This window comes from Piliocolobus tephrosceles, chromosome 16 (genome assembly GCF_002776525.5).
Source record: "Piliocolobus tephrosceles isolate RC106 chromosome 16, ASM277652v3, whole genome shotgun sequence".
In the NCBI taxonomy this organism is placed as follows: domain Eukaryota; kingdom Metazoa; phylum Chordata; class Mammalia; order Primates; family Cercopithecidae; genus Piliocolobus; species Piliocolobus tephrosceles.
Window position 1 is genome coordinate 26,676,729 of NC_045449.1, and position 16,149 is coordinate 26,692,877.

The 16,149-nt window shown below is 41.7% G+C and overlaps 1 protein-coding gene across 1 annotated transcript in view; it reads left to right on the plus strand.

The window, feature by feature from the left end:
- ATAD5 (ATPase family AAA domain containing 5) overlaps positions 1-16,149 on the plus strand; it is a 62,541-nt gene that overhangs the window by 36,260 nt on the left and 10,132 nt on the right. Inside the window, exons 11-17 of the mRNA XM_026452256.1 lie at positions 623-702; positions 1,225-1,364; positions 1,461-1,611; positions 7,635-7,811; positions 8,664-8,797; positions 9,245-9,338; positions 10,971-11,035. Of these exons, the coding sequence (XP_026308041.1) occupies positions 623-702; positions 1,225-1,364; positions 1,461-1,611; positions 7,635-7,811; positions 8,664-8,797; positions 9,245-9,338; positions 10,971-11,035 (841 nt within the window). The remainder of the gene's footprint in view (positions 1-622; positions 703-1,224; positions 1,365-1,460; positions 1,612-7,634; positions 7,812-8,663; positions 8,798-9,244; positions 9,339-10,970; positions 11,036-16,149) is intronic.

A 16,149-nucleotide genomic window follows, 5' to 3' on the forward strand; every position in this document is an offset into this window, starting at 1 on the left:
TCAAGCCATCCTCCCACCTGAGCCTCCCAAGCCAGGCATGGTACCCCACCATGCCTGGCTAATGTTGTTTTTTGTAGAGACAGGTTTCGCTGTGTTGCCCAGGCTGGTTTCAAATTCCTGAGCTCAAGCAATTCACCTGCCTCTGCCTCCCAAAGTGCTGGGATTACAGGCCTGAGCCACTGTGCCTGCCCTGCCACCTCAGTTATTTTTAATTGCTGTATACTGGTTTCTAAGTGACTGTACCATAATGTATTTTTTCCCCACTGGTGTATTTTTATGTTTTTCCTGTTAGAGGCTAATATGAACAATGCTACAGGGAATATTCTTGCACATATAGTCTTATATATTTTGGCAGAAACTACTTCATTTAAAAATGTTCACGTCCATGTAAAACTATTTTACTCTTTAGTTGATTCACAAGCACTATGGCGTGTTTAGAAACTAACAATATGCCATATAAAGCTGTATTAGTAAAAATAACAAGAAAGCCCTTTATCAGTTGAATGGCCAATGCCAGAGAAACTAACAATATGCCATAACTTCCTCCAATAATCATTTTAACATAAAGTCTAAGGCATAGCTATATTCTGTGAATTATTTTTATTACATTTTCTTGTGGCAGTTGGTTGAAAGACTGGAAAAGAAGAGCTGAATTGGAAGAAAGGCAGAATCTGAAGGGAAAAAGAGATGAGAAACAGGAAGGTATCTTGTGTCTTTTTTTTACCGTTTCACTGAACATTTTTAGAGTTACATTAAAACTTTCTATAAAATTTCTTAATTGGTATTTTATATTTGATTTTCTGCTTTTTTTTTTGAGACAGAGTCTCACTCTGTCACCCAGGCTGGAGTGCAATGGTGCGATCTCGGCTCACTGCAACCTCCGCCTCCTGGGTTCACGCAATGCTCTCACCTCAACCTACTGAGTACCTGGGACTACAGGCGTGTGTCACCACACCTGGCTAATTTTTGTATTTTTAGTCGAGATGGGTTTCACCATGTTGGCCAGGCTGGTCTCGAACTCCTGACCTTGTGATCTGCCCGCCTCGGCTTCCCAAAGTGCTGGAATTACAGGCATGTACCACATACCCGGCCTGATTTTCTACTTTTTATAAAGTAATGTTTCAGCATTTATTGCAAGAAGTTTGTGGGATTAGATCATTGGATTTCATAAGGTAGAACTGCTTCCTCAGCAATTATTTTATATGCATTTGAATAATTTTTCAGATTTCTCGGGTGGCATAGACTTTAAAGGCAGTTCAGATGATGAAGAGAGTCGTCTTTGCAATACTGTCCTTATAACAGGGCCAACAGGAGTGGGAAAAACTGCTGCTGTGTATGCTTGTGCCCAGGAGCTTGGATTTAAGGTTAGTAACAGCTATGATGAGAGAATGTCAGTGTAATAATTTCCCTTGGATTAAAAGGAGACATAAACCATTCTCCCTTCGTTTTTCTTCTTTTAGATATTTGAAGTGAATGCCTCTTCCCAGCGCAGTGGTAGACAAATTCTATCTCAGTTGAAGGAAGCTACTCAGTCCCATCAAGTAGATAAACAAGGTGTAAACTCACAAAAACCCTATTTTTTTAATAGCTACAACATAGGCAAGTCACCAAGTAAGTAAATTATTTTCCTTAAGCCATAATGTTTTGAAAAAAACAAAGCCCAAGAAAATAATGTTAATTATCAACATTTTGCCATTTATTTTTTATCTTCTACACGTATATATATTCCCTGTCCACCCCTGCCAGATTATTTTAAAATAAATCTGAAGACCATCATATCATTTCACCCATACATTCTTCAATATTTATCTCTATCTGATAAGGACTTCTGAAAAAGCATAAGTATAATATCATAATCAGACCCAACAGAGTTAACAACCAGCCTAAGCAGCATAGCGAGACCTTGTCTCTACAAATAATAAAACACAAATTAGCTAGGTGTGGTAGTGTATGCCTGTAGTCCCAGCTACTCTGGAAGTTGATGTGGGAGGATCACTTGAGCCTAGAAGGTTGAGGCTGCAGTGTGCTGTGACTGGGCCACTGCACTCCAGCCTTGGTGACAGTGTGAGACCCTGTCTCCAAAAAAAAGATCTGTTTAACTGTATTCCTTCATATCATCTCATATACAGTCTAATGTCAGTTTTCTATTGTTTCAAATGATTTGTTCAAATCTGGATCCAAACAAGGTTCATATCTTACATTTGATTCAGGTCTCTTTAACTTTCTTTTTTTTTTTTTTTTTTTGAGACAGAGTCTTGCTCTGCCACCCAGGCTGGAGTGCAGTGGCCGGATCTCAGCTCACTGCAAGCTCCGCCTCCCGGGTTCACGCCATTCTCCTGCCTCAGCCTCCCGAGTAGCTGGGACTACAGGCGCCCGCCTCGTCGCCCGGCTAGTTTTTTTGTATTTTTTAGTAGAGACAGGGTTTCACCGTATTAGCCAGGATGGTCTCGATCTCCTGACCTCGTGATCCACCCGTCTCGGCCTCCCAAAGTGCTGGGATTACAGGCTTGAGCCACCGCGCCCGGCCTTAACTTTCTTTTACTCTCGCTAACTAACAATTCACTCACCTTTCTTTCCATGTGATTTATTTGTTGAACAATTAGTCATTTGTCATGAAATTTTTCACATTCTGGATTTGTCTGCTGATTATATCCTCATGGTATCAGTTAACATAGTCCTCTTCCCTGTATTTCTTGTAAACTGACAGATCTATGGGCTTGATTAGACTCAGGTTCTGTTCTGGGTCTGGCATACATGTATAGGTGGCCTGTGTACTTCGTATGACATCATAGCAGATTATCCATTGTAGATTACAAAATGATAATTTTATAATTCTCTCTTTTGCATTTATTAGAATTTTAAAAGGAAGCACTATTCCTCATCAACTCTTTGGATGCTTTGAAATACAGTTTGTAGGCACCAGAAATGCTTCATTCTTTCCTTTTTTTATTAGTACTTAGAGTGATGGTGTCCTAGCAACCTTGACAGTTGACCAGTGAATTTTTGTGCAGTTTAATTTTTTAAGTGTTATTATGAACTCATGGATTTTTATATATATGATATGTTTCACGTCTTTTGTATTTATTATTTCTTTGTTGCTTTGAAGATTTTCTCACTGGTTTTAAGTAATTTGATTATGACGTGCCTTGGTGTACTTCTCTTCATGTTTCTTGTGCTTGGGATTTGTTGAGTTTCTTGCACATATGAGTTTATAGTTGGGAAGATGGAAGTTGATAAAATTTCAGCCAGTATTTCTTGAAATATTTTTTCTGTCCTCCCCATTTCCTTTGGCAACTCCAGTTATTATTATAGGTATTTTAGACCACTTTGAAATTGTCTCCTGGCACACTGATGCTTTGTTCAATTTTTTAGTCTTTTTCCTTTTTTTGTTTCAGTTTGGTTAGTTATTATCACTGTTTATTCAAGTTTATACATCTTTTCTTCTGTAGTATCTAGTATGCTGTCACTGCTATAAGTGTAGTTTTCATTTCTAGAAGTTTGATTTGGGTCCTTTTTATATCTTCTGTTTCTACTTACCATGTATCCAGTCTTTCCTCTAGGTATTTGAACATATCAGTTATAACAACTGTTTTAATGGTCTTGGTTACTAATTCTATCATCCGTATAATTTGTTTTTTTTTTTTTTTTTTTTTGAGATGGAGTCTCGCTCTTGTCACCCAGGCTGGAGTGCAGTGGCACAATCTTGGCTCGCTGCAAGCTCCGCCTCCTGGGTTCAAGCGATTCTCCTGCCTCAGCCTCCCCAGGTAGCTTGGATTATAGGCACCCGCCACCACATCCAGCTAATTTTTTTTGTATTTTTAATAGAGACAGGGTTTGACCATGGTGGCCAGGCTGGTCTCGAACTCCTGACCTCAGGTGATCCATTTGCCTTGGCCTCTTCAAGTTTCTCTTTCTTTTTTTTCTTTTTTTTTTTTTGAGACAGAGTCTCACACTGTCACCCATGCTAGAGTGTGGTGGTGCAATCTTGGCTCACTGCAACCTCCGCCTCCCAGGTTCAAGTGATTCTCCTGCCTCAGCCTCCCAAGTAGCTGGGATTACAGGCGCCCGCCATCACGCCCAGCTAATTTTTTTGTATTTTTAGTAGAGATGGGGTTTCACTATGTTGGCCAGGCTGGTCTCAAATTCCTGACCTCGTGATCCGCCCGCCTTAGCCTCCCAGAGTGCTGGGATTACAGGCATGAGCTACCACACCCGGCCAACCTCCTTAGGTTTCTAGTGCAGTCTCAACTCAGAAAACATGGATTGACTTTCCCGTCACTATGGAAATTTTCTCAGGGCAATAGGCTGGGTAATTCTAGTGTTCGCCTTATTTGTTATTTGTATCTCAGAGATTACTGTCCATTGTTGCATGATGACAAAAATCTTGAAAAGTGTTATTTCATATATTATGTCCAGTTTTCTTGTTGTTCTTATTTCTGATGGGAGGATAAATGCAGTGCCAGTTCTATACCTTGGCTAGAAGCAGAATCCCATCTTACTTTCTTTTGGTGCTCATATTTTTCCATCTTTGGCTAGCAGGGAACTATTTTAATTGGTTTGTGTCCTTTTGACATTACCCAGCAATAGTTGATATTTTCCTTGCTTTCCGGCGTGTCAGGATGTCCCAGACCTATAGTTAGCTGTTTCTGCAAGAAGGTGGTTCTTTTGGTGTGAAATTTCTTTTTTTTTTTTTTTTTTTTTTTTTTTTTGAGACGGAATCTGGCTCTGTCAGGCTGGAGTGCAGTGGCCGGATCTCAGCTCACTGCAAGCTCCGCCTCCTGGGCTTAGGCCATTCTCCTGCCTCCGCCTTCCGGGTAGCTGGGACTATAGGCGCCCGCCCCCTCGCCCGGCTAGTTTTTTGTATTTTTTAGTAGAGACGGGGTTTCACCATGTTAGCCAGGACGATCTCGATCTCCTGACCTCGTGATCCGCCCGTCTCAGCCTCCCAAAGTGCTGGGATTACAGGCTTGAGCCACCGCGCCCGGCTTTTTTTTTTTTTTTTGAGACAGAATCTTGCTCTGTCGCCAGGCTGGAGTGTAGTGGCGTGATATTGGCTCACTGCAACCTCTGTCTCCCGGGTTCAAGTGATTCTCATGCCTCAGCCTCCCAAGCAGCTGAGACTACAGGTGTGCACCACCATGCCCGGCTAATATTTGTGTTTTTAGTAGAGACAGGGTTTCACCATGTTGGCCAGGCTGGTCTCAAACTCCTAACCTCAGGTGATCCATCTGCCTTGGACTCTTGAAGTGCTGGGATTATAGGTGTGAGCCACTATGCCTGGCCAAATTTTTTAGAAAGAATATATTGATATAGTTTAGCTAACTACTCACTGAGTATCTTAAAATAAAAACTGCCTGCTTTTTATTATTATTTTTTGAAAAGACAAGGTCTTCCTCTGTTGCCCAGGTTGGATCGCAGTGATGCAATAATAGCTCATTGCAAACTTGAACTCCTGGGCTCAGACAATCCTCCTGCTTTAGCCTCCCAGAGTGCTAGGATTGCAGGTATGAACCACTGCACCTGGCTAAGCATGTATTTTTAAAACCAGTCTTTGGGCCAGGTGCAGTAGATCATACCTGTAATCCCAGCACTGTGGGAGGCCAAGGCAGGTGGATCACAAGGTCAGGAGTTTGATACCAGGCTGGCTAACATGGTGAAATGCTGTCTCTACTAAAAATAGAACAATTAACCAGGCGTGGTGGTGCACACCTGTAATCCTAGCTAATTGGGAGACTGAGGCAGGAGAATTGCTTGAACTTGAGAGGTGGAGGTTACAGTGAGCTGAGATTGTGCTACTGTACTCCAGCCCGGACAACAGTGTGAGACTCCGTCTCAGAAAAATTAAATAAATAAAACCAGTCTTTGGACTGGTATTCATACATGATCAAGCAGTCCTTGGTCTACATCAAAATAAGAAAAATTAGGACAAAGGCCGGGCACGGTGGCTCATGCCTGTAATCCCAGCACTTTGGGAGGCCGAGGCGGGTGGATCATGAAGTGAGGAGATTGAGACCATCCTGGCCAACATGGTGAAATCCCGTCTCTACTAAAAATACAGAAATTAGCTGGGCATGGTGGTGTGTGCTTGTAATCCCAGCTACTTAGGAGGCTGAGGCAGGAGAATCACTTGAACTCAGAAGGCAGAGGTTGCAGTGAGCTGAGATCGTGCCACTGCACTCCAGCCTGGTGACAGAGTGAGACTCCGTCTCAAAAGAAACAACAACAACAAGGACAAAATGGTGAGTGTTTTTATAAATTGATATCTATTCAACATATATATATATATATATATATATATTTTTTTTTTGAGACAGAGTCTTGCTCTGTCGCCCAGGCTACAGTGCAGTTGCACGATCTCGGCTCACTGCAAGCTCCGCCTCCCGGGTTCATGCCATTCTCCTGCCTCAGCCTCCCCGGTAGCTGGGACTACAGGCGCCCGCCATCACGCCCGGCTAATTTTTTGTGTTTTTAGTAGAGACGGGGTTTCACTGTGTTAGCCAGGATGGTCTCAATCTCCTGACCTTGTGATCCGCCTGCCTCAGCCTCCGAAAGTGCTGGGATTACAGGCATGAGCCACCACACCTGGCCTGTGACAGCTTTTTTAACCTCGAGATTTTCAGTAAACTTATTGAACACCTCTAATATACAAGGGCTATGATAAGATCTATGGAGACAGAGGGTACAAAAAAAAGAATAAGACACAGATACGGAACTGTGAACATGAGATGGTATGTGAGGAGCATCCTGTTCTGAGGCCATACAGTAATTAGGATTTGTAAGGACTAAATCCAGGTACCTAGAGGGGAAGAGAGGATGTATTCTGTGGAAAAATGCCATGGAGCTTCTGGAGAATAGAGGTGAACTATTTATTTTTTAACTTTGTATCTATCTACCAAAGCATCTCTAGAAATACATATTATTGGCTTGCAATTTACTGCAGGTCTAAATTAAAGTTGAACAACAAAGTTTTGTAATGTGCTCAGTGTATACTGTTATTTTCCCTCCATCCTCTTCTGACTTTAAGCAGGTGTAGAAAAAAATGAACGGAGGGATTGTGAACAGTATTTGTTGTAAGAATGTGTATTTCTGGTCGGGTACAGTGGCCCACGCTTGTAATCCTAGCACTTTAGGAGGCTGAGGCAGGCGGATTGCTTGAGCTCAGGAGTTTGAGACCAGCCTGGACAACATGGCAAAACCCCATCTCTACTAAAAATATAAACGATTAGCCAGGCATTGTGGTGTGCTCCTGTAGTCCCAGCTCCTTGGGGGTTGGGCAGGAGGATTGCTTGAGCCTGAGAGGTGGAGACTGCAGTGAGCTGAGATCATACCACTTCACTCCAGCCTGGTTGACAAAATGAGACCCTGTCTCAAAAAAAACAAAAAACAAAAAAACCCACAAGGAATATATATTTCTTGAGGAGTAGTATCTTTTCTAAATGACTGGCTTAACCTTCTGTACTGGTAGAATAAATAAATATAGTAATATTTGAATGTACAAAGTATTTGTAAGAATGAAAGAAAATTTCTGTGTCTGGAATTTTTAACTGTTAAGAGTAGAAATACAGAATGTGGCTATCTGGCTACCTGTATGATTTTTAGAATATTTATCTTTAAATGCAATTTGTTTTGGGCAGAAAAAATAAGTTCCCCTAAGAAAGTTGTTACATCACCAAGAAAAGTTCCTCCACCATCACCAAAAAGTAGTGGACCAAAGCGAGCACTTCCTCCCAAAACCTTGGCAAATTATTTTAAAGTATCTCCTAAACCTAAAAATAATGAAGAAATAGGAATGCTTCTGGAAAATAATAAAGGTAAGACATTAAACTGACAAATTAAATTTTAGATTTTTTAATAATAATGACCCTTATACATAAAAATATGAACACATTTTACGAGTTCCTGTTGCTATTTATTAAATCTCAGCTACACTGAAGGTTCTACATATAGAAGTGTTAATATTTTGTTTTAGTTTTTTTTGGAGACAGAGTCTTGCTCTATTGCCAGGCCAGGCTGGAGTGCAGTGGCATGATTTTGGCTCACTGCAACCTCCTTCTCCTGGGTTCAAGCAATTCTTCTGCTGCAGCCTCCTGAGTAGCTGGGATTACTGGCACACAACACCACACCCAGCTAATTTTTGTATTTTTAGTAAAGACGGGGTTTTGCCATATTGGCCAGACTGGTTTTGAACTCCTGACCTCAAGTGATGCACCCACCTTAGCATCCCAAAGTGCTGGGATTACAGATATGAGCCACCATGCCCAGCTTGTTTCAGTTTTTGTTTGTTTGTCTGAGACGGAGGCTCACTCTTTCATCTAGGCTGGAGTGCAGTGGCATGATCTTGGGTCACTGCAACCTCTGTCTCCTGGGTTCAAGTGATTCTCCTGCCTCAGCCTCCCGTGTAGCTGAGATTACAGGTGTGTGCCACCATGCCCGACTAATTTTTGTATTTTTAATAGAGTAGGGATTTCACCATGTTGGTCTCGAACCCCTGACCTCAGGTGATCCACCTGCCTCCCAAAGTGCTGGGATTACAGGCATGAGCCACCACGCCCGTCCTGTTTCAGTTTTGATAATGGATTTCAGTTCGAGCTTATTCTGTGGATATATCCAGTGTCTTAGCAAAAGTTGATTTTACCTAAAATATCAATATTGTATTTATGCAGGAATAAAAAATTCTTTTGAACAGAAACAAATTACTCAGACTAAATCTACAAATGCAACTAATTCAAATGTCAAAGATGTTGGAGCTGAAGAACCCAGCAGAAAAAATGCAACATCTCTTATTCTTTTTGAGGAGGTAGGCTTATAGAAGTATACATTTGTGAGAGCTCATGATAAAGACTTACTTTAAAGAATACTATATGTTTTCTTATAAAGAACTGTAAAATAGCTAAAGAGGTCAGGAATACGTGTTTCTGAAATTAAAGCAAATGAAACTGTCCACTCTAGAATAATTTTTCAGGAAGATGATTAATTCACGGCTGCTAATTATTGTTAAATGATTGTATAAATTCTGATTCATATCTATCTAGTTAATAGGTGGCTGCATTTGTTTTTAACATTTGATAGTTGATAATTTTAAAATTCATTATAGTGTATGACATAAACTTTCAACATGGGCTGAATTCACACTTCATAAATTCATAAATTTTGTCTCTAACATAAATGTAGAATATTTACTATGTGTACATAATTGATATTAGTGTATTGTTATTACATTAATATTCTAATAAACTGTTGGTAGGTTGATGTAATTTTTGATGAAGATGCTGGGTTTTTGAATGCAATCAAAACATTCATGGCAACAACTAAACGACCTGTAATCCTTACTACAAGTGGTAGGTAACAATGATTTTACTTCAGTTAAACAGTTACTCAAATCTGTAAGTTCGTCTGCAGACTGGAGTAATTATAATTAACTCACAAATAGCAATTACTTTTAAAAATGGATACTACTTTGGATTACTATATTGGGTGTTAGATATTTAGAAAGTGGAGAACAATCTCTAGAATGCAAATAAGAGATCTAGTAAAGGTATTTTAGTAGGGAAAGTACTAGATTCTTCTCCTGGCGTCCTTATCATACCTATGATTAGATCACTAAATCTTATTTAGTGGTCAAGATTTTTTATGGAACCCAACCTTTCTGCTGTTCCTTAATACTGAACTTAGCCACTCTTTTGCCCCTGATAACACTTTCTTATGGATTATTGTATATTTAGCTATCATTAGCCTAACAGAATTGATCCATCTTCTAAAGAATTATCACAGAATGTTTCATTTAAAAAAACTCATTCAATTTCTTTTTTAAAAAATTGGAAATACTATAATAATATTCTAATATTTTTCCAATTATAAATATTCATGAGACTAGACTCTACTTACAAATTAATGCCCATTTGGTAGTGATTGTACTCTAAAAATATTGAGAAAAATCTTATTAATCACAAGTTAGGTGGGTTTTTTGTTCGTTTGTTTGAGACAGAGTCTCGCTCTGTTGCCCAGGCTGGAGTGCAGTGGTGCCATCTCGGCTCACTGCAACCTCCAACCTCTGCCTCCTGAGTTCAAGCAATTCTTCTGTCTCAGCCTCCTGAGTAGATGGGACTACAGGCACACACCACCATGCCCAGCTAATTTTTGGGGGTTTTTTTTGTTTTTTTTTTTGAGACAGAGTCTCGCTCTGTCGCCCAGGCTGGAGTGCAGTGGCGGGATCACAGCTCACTGCAAGCTCCACCTCCCGGATTTATGCCATTCTCCTGCCTCAGCCTCCCGAGTAGCTGGAACTACAGGCGCCCACCACCTCGCCCGGCTAGTTTTTTGTATTTTTTAGTAGAGACGGGGTTTCACCGTGTTCGCCAGGATGGTCTCGATCTCCTGACCTCGTGATCCGCCCGTCTCGGCCTCCCAAAGTGCTGGGATTACAGGCTTGAGCCACTGCACCCAGCCCTAATTTTTGTATTTTTAGTAGAGACAGGGTTTCACCATATTGGTCAGGCTGGTCTCGAATCCCTGACGACCTCACGTGATCCACCTGCCTTGGCCTCCCAAAGTGCTGGGATTACAGGCATGAGGCACCATGCCCAGCTGGTAGTTTTATTAGAAGATCATAGTTGGCCAGGTGTGGTGGCTTATGCCTTTAATCCCAGCACTTTGGGAGGCTAAGGTGGGCACTTGAACCTAGGAGTTTTGAGATCAGCCTGGGCACCATAGTGAGACCCCCATCACTACAAAAAGACTTAAAAATTATCTGGGCGTGGCAGCTTGAGCTTATAATCCTAGCTGCTTGGGAAGCTGAGGCACAGGATCACTTGAGCCCAGGAGTTTGAGGCTGCAGTGAGCTATGACTGTACCACAGCACTAGGCGGTGGTGGGGAGGGGGGTGCTGAATATTTTCACAGAAAAGTATAACTGGAAAAAGTTACTTAGTGGTCTTAATGTTTAAGAATGTTTTTGTGTGTGTGTGTGTGTAGATCCAACATTTAGTTTAATGTTTGATGGCTGCTTTGAAGAAATCAAGTTCAGTACTCCTTCCCTGGTAAGTTTTAAATTTTGATAACCATAAATTACATATCACAATCATGTAAAAGTAATTTATTATTAAATACAGCTATAATTTAGCCAGGTGTGGTATCACGCCTATACTCCCAGCTACTTGGGAGGCTGAGGCAGGAAGATCACTTGAGCCCAGGAGGTGGAGGTTACAGTGAGCTGAAATTGTGCCACTGTACTCTAGCCTGGTCAATCAATCAATCAATAAGCCTAGGTACAGTTGCTCATGCCTGTAATCCCAGCACTTTGGGAGGCTGAGGAGGGCAGATTGCTTGAGCTGTGGAGTTCGAGACCAGCTTGGGCAACATGGCAAAACCCCGTCTCTACATAAAAATACAAAAAATTAGCCAGGCATGGTGGCACATGCCTGTAGTCCTACCTACTCAGGAGGCTGAGGTGGGACAATTGCTTAAGCCCAGGAGGTCAAGGCTGTGGCTGCAGTGAGCTGTGATTGTACTGCTGCATTTCAGCCTGGGTGACAGAGCAAGACTCTGTCTCAAAAAAAATAAATACCCGGCTGGGCGTGGTGGCTCACACCTGTAATCCCAGCACTTTGGGAGCCGAGGAGGGTGGATCACCTGAGGTCGGGAGTTCGAGACTAGTCTGACCAACATGGTGAAACCCCGTCTCTATTAAAAACACAAAATTAGCCGGATGTGATGGCGCATGCCTGTAATCCCAGCTACTCGGGAGGCTGTGGCAGGAGAATCGCTGGAATTCAGGAGGTTGCGGTGAGCCAAGATCGTGCTATTGCACTCCAGCCTGGGCAACAAGAGTGAAACTACGTCTCAAAAAAAAAAAAAGAAAAAAAAGCTATGATTTAAATGTGGTTTCTAAGGAATATGTTAAAATTTTTAAGTTTTAGGAAACTTCTGATATTTCTCTTTTTTTTTTTTACTTTAAAAATGTTTTTTCTTAAATTAAAAAATTTTTTATGAGGCTCCAATGTTCACTAGGTTTTTTGCCTAGTAACAGTGCTTTTCTGAGGTAAAATTTAAATGGAATTAAAATTCCCTTGCATGAATAACCTAATGAATATATTTTGTACATGTAACATATGTAAAAATCAGTGTCATCATTATGCAGATCAGAATATAGAGCATTTCCATTACCTCCTGAAGTTCTCATGGACCCTTTCTAGTAAGAATCCCCTTTTCCACCAGAAGTCACCACCTTTTTTTTTTTTTCTTACAATGATGAACAAGGCACTTTTTTAACCTTTAAAAAGAAAATTTTTGTGTGTGTGTCTTTTTTTTCTTACTTTTTCCTTTTTCTTTTTTGTTTTTCATTCTTCTAAAAAAAAAAAGTTTTAGAAATTAACATTGAGTTGCTGGGCATGGTGGCTCATACTTGTAATCCCAGCACTTTGGGAGGTTGAGGTTAGAGGATTGCTTGAGGCCAGCAGTTCCAGGCTGCAGTGAGCTATGATTGTAGTCAGGTCAATTTTACTGTATGGGTTCTTTATTTTATTTTTTTAGGTGAGGTCTCACTCTGTCACCCAAGCTGGAGTGTAGTGGCACAATTGCCCTGTTGCCCAGGCTGGAGTGTGGTGGCACGATCTTGGCTCACTGCAACCTCCAACTCCTGGGTTCAAGCAATTCTCCCACCTCAGCCTCCCTAGTAACTGGGAATGGAGATGCATACCACCGCACCCAGCTAATTTTTTTTGTATTTTTAGTAGAGATGGGATTTCACCATGTTGGCCAGACTGGCTTTGGACCTGAAGTAATCCACCCACCTTGGCCTCCTAAAGGGCTAGGATTACAGGCGTGAGCCACCACTCGTGACCCTGTTCTTTCTTTTAAATTATGTTTCTTAGCTGGAGGCAGTGGCTCACGCCTGTAATCCCAGCACTTTGGGAGGCTGAGTCCAGGAGTTTGAGACCGACTTGGGAAACGTGGTGAAACCCTGTCTCTACAAAAAATTTTAAAAATTAGCTAGACATGGTAGCACACACCTGTAGTCCCAGCTACTTGGGAGATTGAGGTGGGAGGATCCCTTGAGCATGGGAGGCAGAGGTTGCAGTGAGCCAAGATCATGCCACCACACTCCAGCCTGGGTGACAGAGCACAAGACCCTGTCTCAAAAAAAAAAAAAAAAAAAAATTGTTTCTTTTAACACGTAATTGAATATTTTTAAAAATTTGTCTAAACAGGCTGGGCGCTATGCTCATGCCTATAATGCTAGCACTTTAGGAGGCCAAGGTGGGTGGATCCCTTGAGCCCAGGAGTTCAAGACCAGCCTGGGCAACCTTGGCAAAATCATGTCTCTACAAAAAGCACAAAAATTAGCTGGATGTAAAAAGAAAAAAAAAGAAAAAAAATTAACTGGGTGTAGTGGCATGTGCCTGTAGTCCCAGCTACTCGGGAGGCTGAGGCAGGAGGATTGCCTGAACTTGGGAGGTAGAAGTTGCATGAAGCCAAGATCGTGCCAGAGCACTCCAGCTTTCCAGAGCGAGACTCTGGAAAAAAAAAAGAGAAAAAAAAACCAAAAAAAACAATTTGTCTAGACTCTGCAGTCTTTTGGATTAATCAAGTGTATTATTTCATTTTACCTTCACTGTTGGCTTTCAGCTATATGCTCATATGGCCTCCACTAGCCAGATGAGGCTATTGAGCTTTTAAAATGTGGTTAGTCTACAGTTAATAAAAGATCACATTTTGTGTGATAATAATTGTATGAAATGTTCAGAATAGGCAAATTTATAGAGACAGAAAGTGGATTCATAGCTGACTAAGGCTAGAGGAGCTAGGTAGAAATAGGGAGTGACTGCTGATTAGTCTGGGGTTTCTTTTGGGGATGATTAAAATGCTCTGTAATTAGATAGTGGTAATGGGTGCAAAACTCTATAGATATACTAAAACCATTGAATTTTACATGTTAAGTGGGTGAATTGTATAGTATATGAATTATATCTAAATATGGCTTATTATATATTTTTAAAATCTCAGCTCACTGCACCTCTACCTCCTGGGCTCAAGCAATACTCCCACCTCAGCCTCCCGAGTAGCTGGGACCATAGGCTTGTGCCACCACACTCAGCTAATTAAAAATTTTTTTTTGTAGAGATGAGGTCTCACTATATTGTCCAGACCGGTCCTGAATTCCTGAGCTCAAGTAATACTCCTGCTTCAGCCTCCCAAAGTGCTGGTATTATATGCGTGAGCTACAGTGCCTGGCTAACACCAGATTTTGAGGACTAAGTGCAAAAAATAGGAATGTAACACATCTCACTAATTTTTGTATTGATTACTTTTTGCAATAATATTTGGATATATTGTTGTAAGAGAATGTAGTAAAATTAATTATTATTATAATTTTTTGAGATGGAGTCTCACTATGTCGCCCAGGCTGGAGTGCACTGGCGCAATCACTGGCTTATTGCAAGCTCCACCTCCCAGGTTCCCGTGATTCTCCTGTCTCAGCCTCCCGAGTAGCTGGGGCTACAGGCGCCCTCTACCATGCCTGGCTAATTTTTTTTGTATTTTTTAGTAGAGATGGGGTTTCACCGTGTTAGCCAGAATGGTTTCGATCTCCTGACCTCGTGATCCGCCAACCTTGGCCTCCCAAAGTGCTGGAATTAGAGGCGTGAGCCACTGCACCTGGCCCTAAAATTAATTTTACTTGTTTCTTTAATTTTTTAATATGGCTCCTGGAAATTTTAAATTATATAGCTTGGTGTTTAAAATTTTTGTATTAAACAATTTGCTTTTGGTAAAGAACACGTAACAGTGTACAGTTGAGTAGTGTTAAGTATATTCACATTGTTCTTGCAAAACTGAAATTCTATGCTTGTTAAATCAAACTCCTTGTTTCCTCCTGTCCAGTAGTTGCTGGCAACTACCATTCTACTTTGTTTCTATGAATTTGACTACTCTAGATATAAATGGAATCATACTGATTTGGCTTTTTGGGACCGATCTTTTTTTTGTTTGTTTGAGATGGAGTTTTGCTGTGTTGCCAGGCTGGAGTGCAGTGGCGCGATCTCGGTCACTGCAACCTCTGCCTCTTGGTTTCAAGCGATTCTCCTGCCTCAGCCTCCCAAAGTGCTGGGATTACAGGCCTGAGCCATCGCGCTCGGCTGTGACTGGCTTATTTCACTTAGCATAACATCCTCAAGGTTCATCTAAGTCATAGTATGTATATAGCTTACAGTGTTTTACCTGCATTACATTTCTTTTCTTTCTTTTTTTTTTAAGATGCAGTCTTGCTTTGTCACCTGGACTGGAGTGCAGTGGCACGATCTCCACTCACTGCAACCTCTGCCTCCCTCCCGGGTTCAAGCAATTCTCTTGCCTCAGCCTCCCGAGTAGCTGGGACTACAGGCACGTGCCACCACGCCCAGCTAATTTTTGTAGTATTTTTAATAGATACAGTGTTTCACCATGTTGGCCAGGCTGGTCTCGAACTCCTGACCTCGAGTGATCTGCCTGCCTCGGCCTCCCAAAATGCTGGGATTCCAGATGTGAGCCACCGCACCTGCCCCTTGCCTTATATTTCTTTCTTTCTTTCTTTTTTTTGAGACGGAGTCTTGCTCTGTTGCCCAGGCTGGAGTGCAGTGGCGTAATCTTGGCTCACTGCAAGCTCTGCCTCCCGGGTTCATACCATTCTCCTGCCTCAGCCTCCTGAGTAGCTGGGACTATAGGCACCCACCACCACACCTGGCTAATTTTTTGTATTTTTAGTAGAGACGGGGTTTCACCATGTTAGCCAGGATGATCTGGATCTCCTGACCTCGTGATCCGCCAGCCGTGGCCTCCCAAAGTGCTGGGATTACAGGCGTGAGCCACTGTGCCCAGCTGCCCTTGCCTTATATTTCTAATGGACAATACTGCTGTAGATTCTAGATGCTCTTTTCCTTCATCCTTGCTAAATTCTCTTATTAGTTATAGTAGTTATTTTGTTGGTTTCTTAGGTTTTTCTTTACTTTCTATTTTTTTTTTTTTTTTTGAGATGGAGTCTCGCTGTCGCCCAGGCTGGAGTGCAGTGGCCGGATCTCAGCTCACTGCAAGCTCCGCCTCCCGGGTTTATGCCATTCTCCTGCCTCAGCCTCCCGAGTAGCTGGGACTACAGGCGCCCGCCACCTCGCCCGGCTAGTTT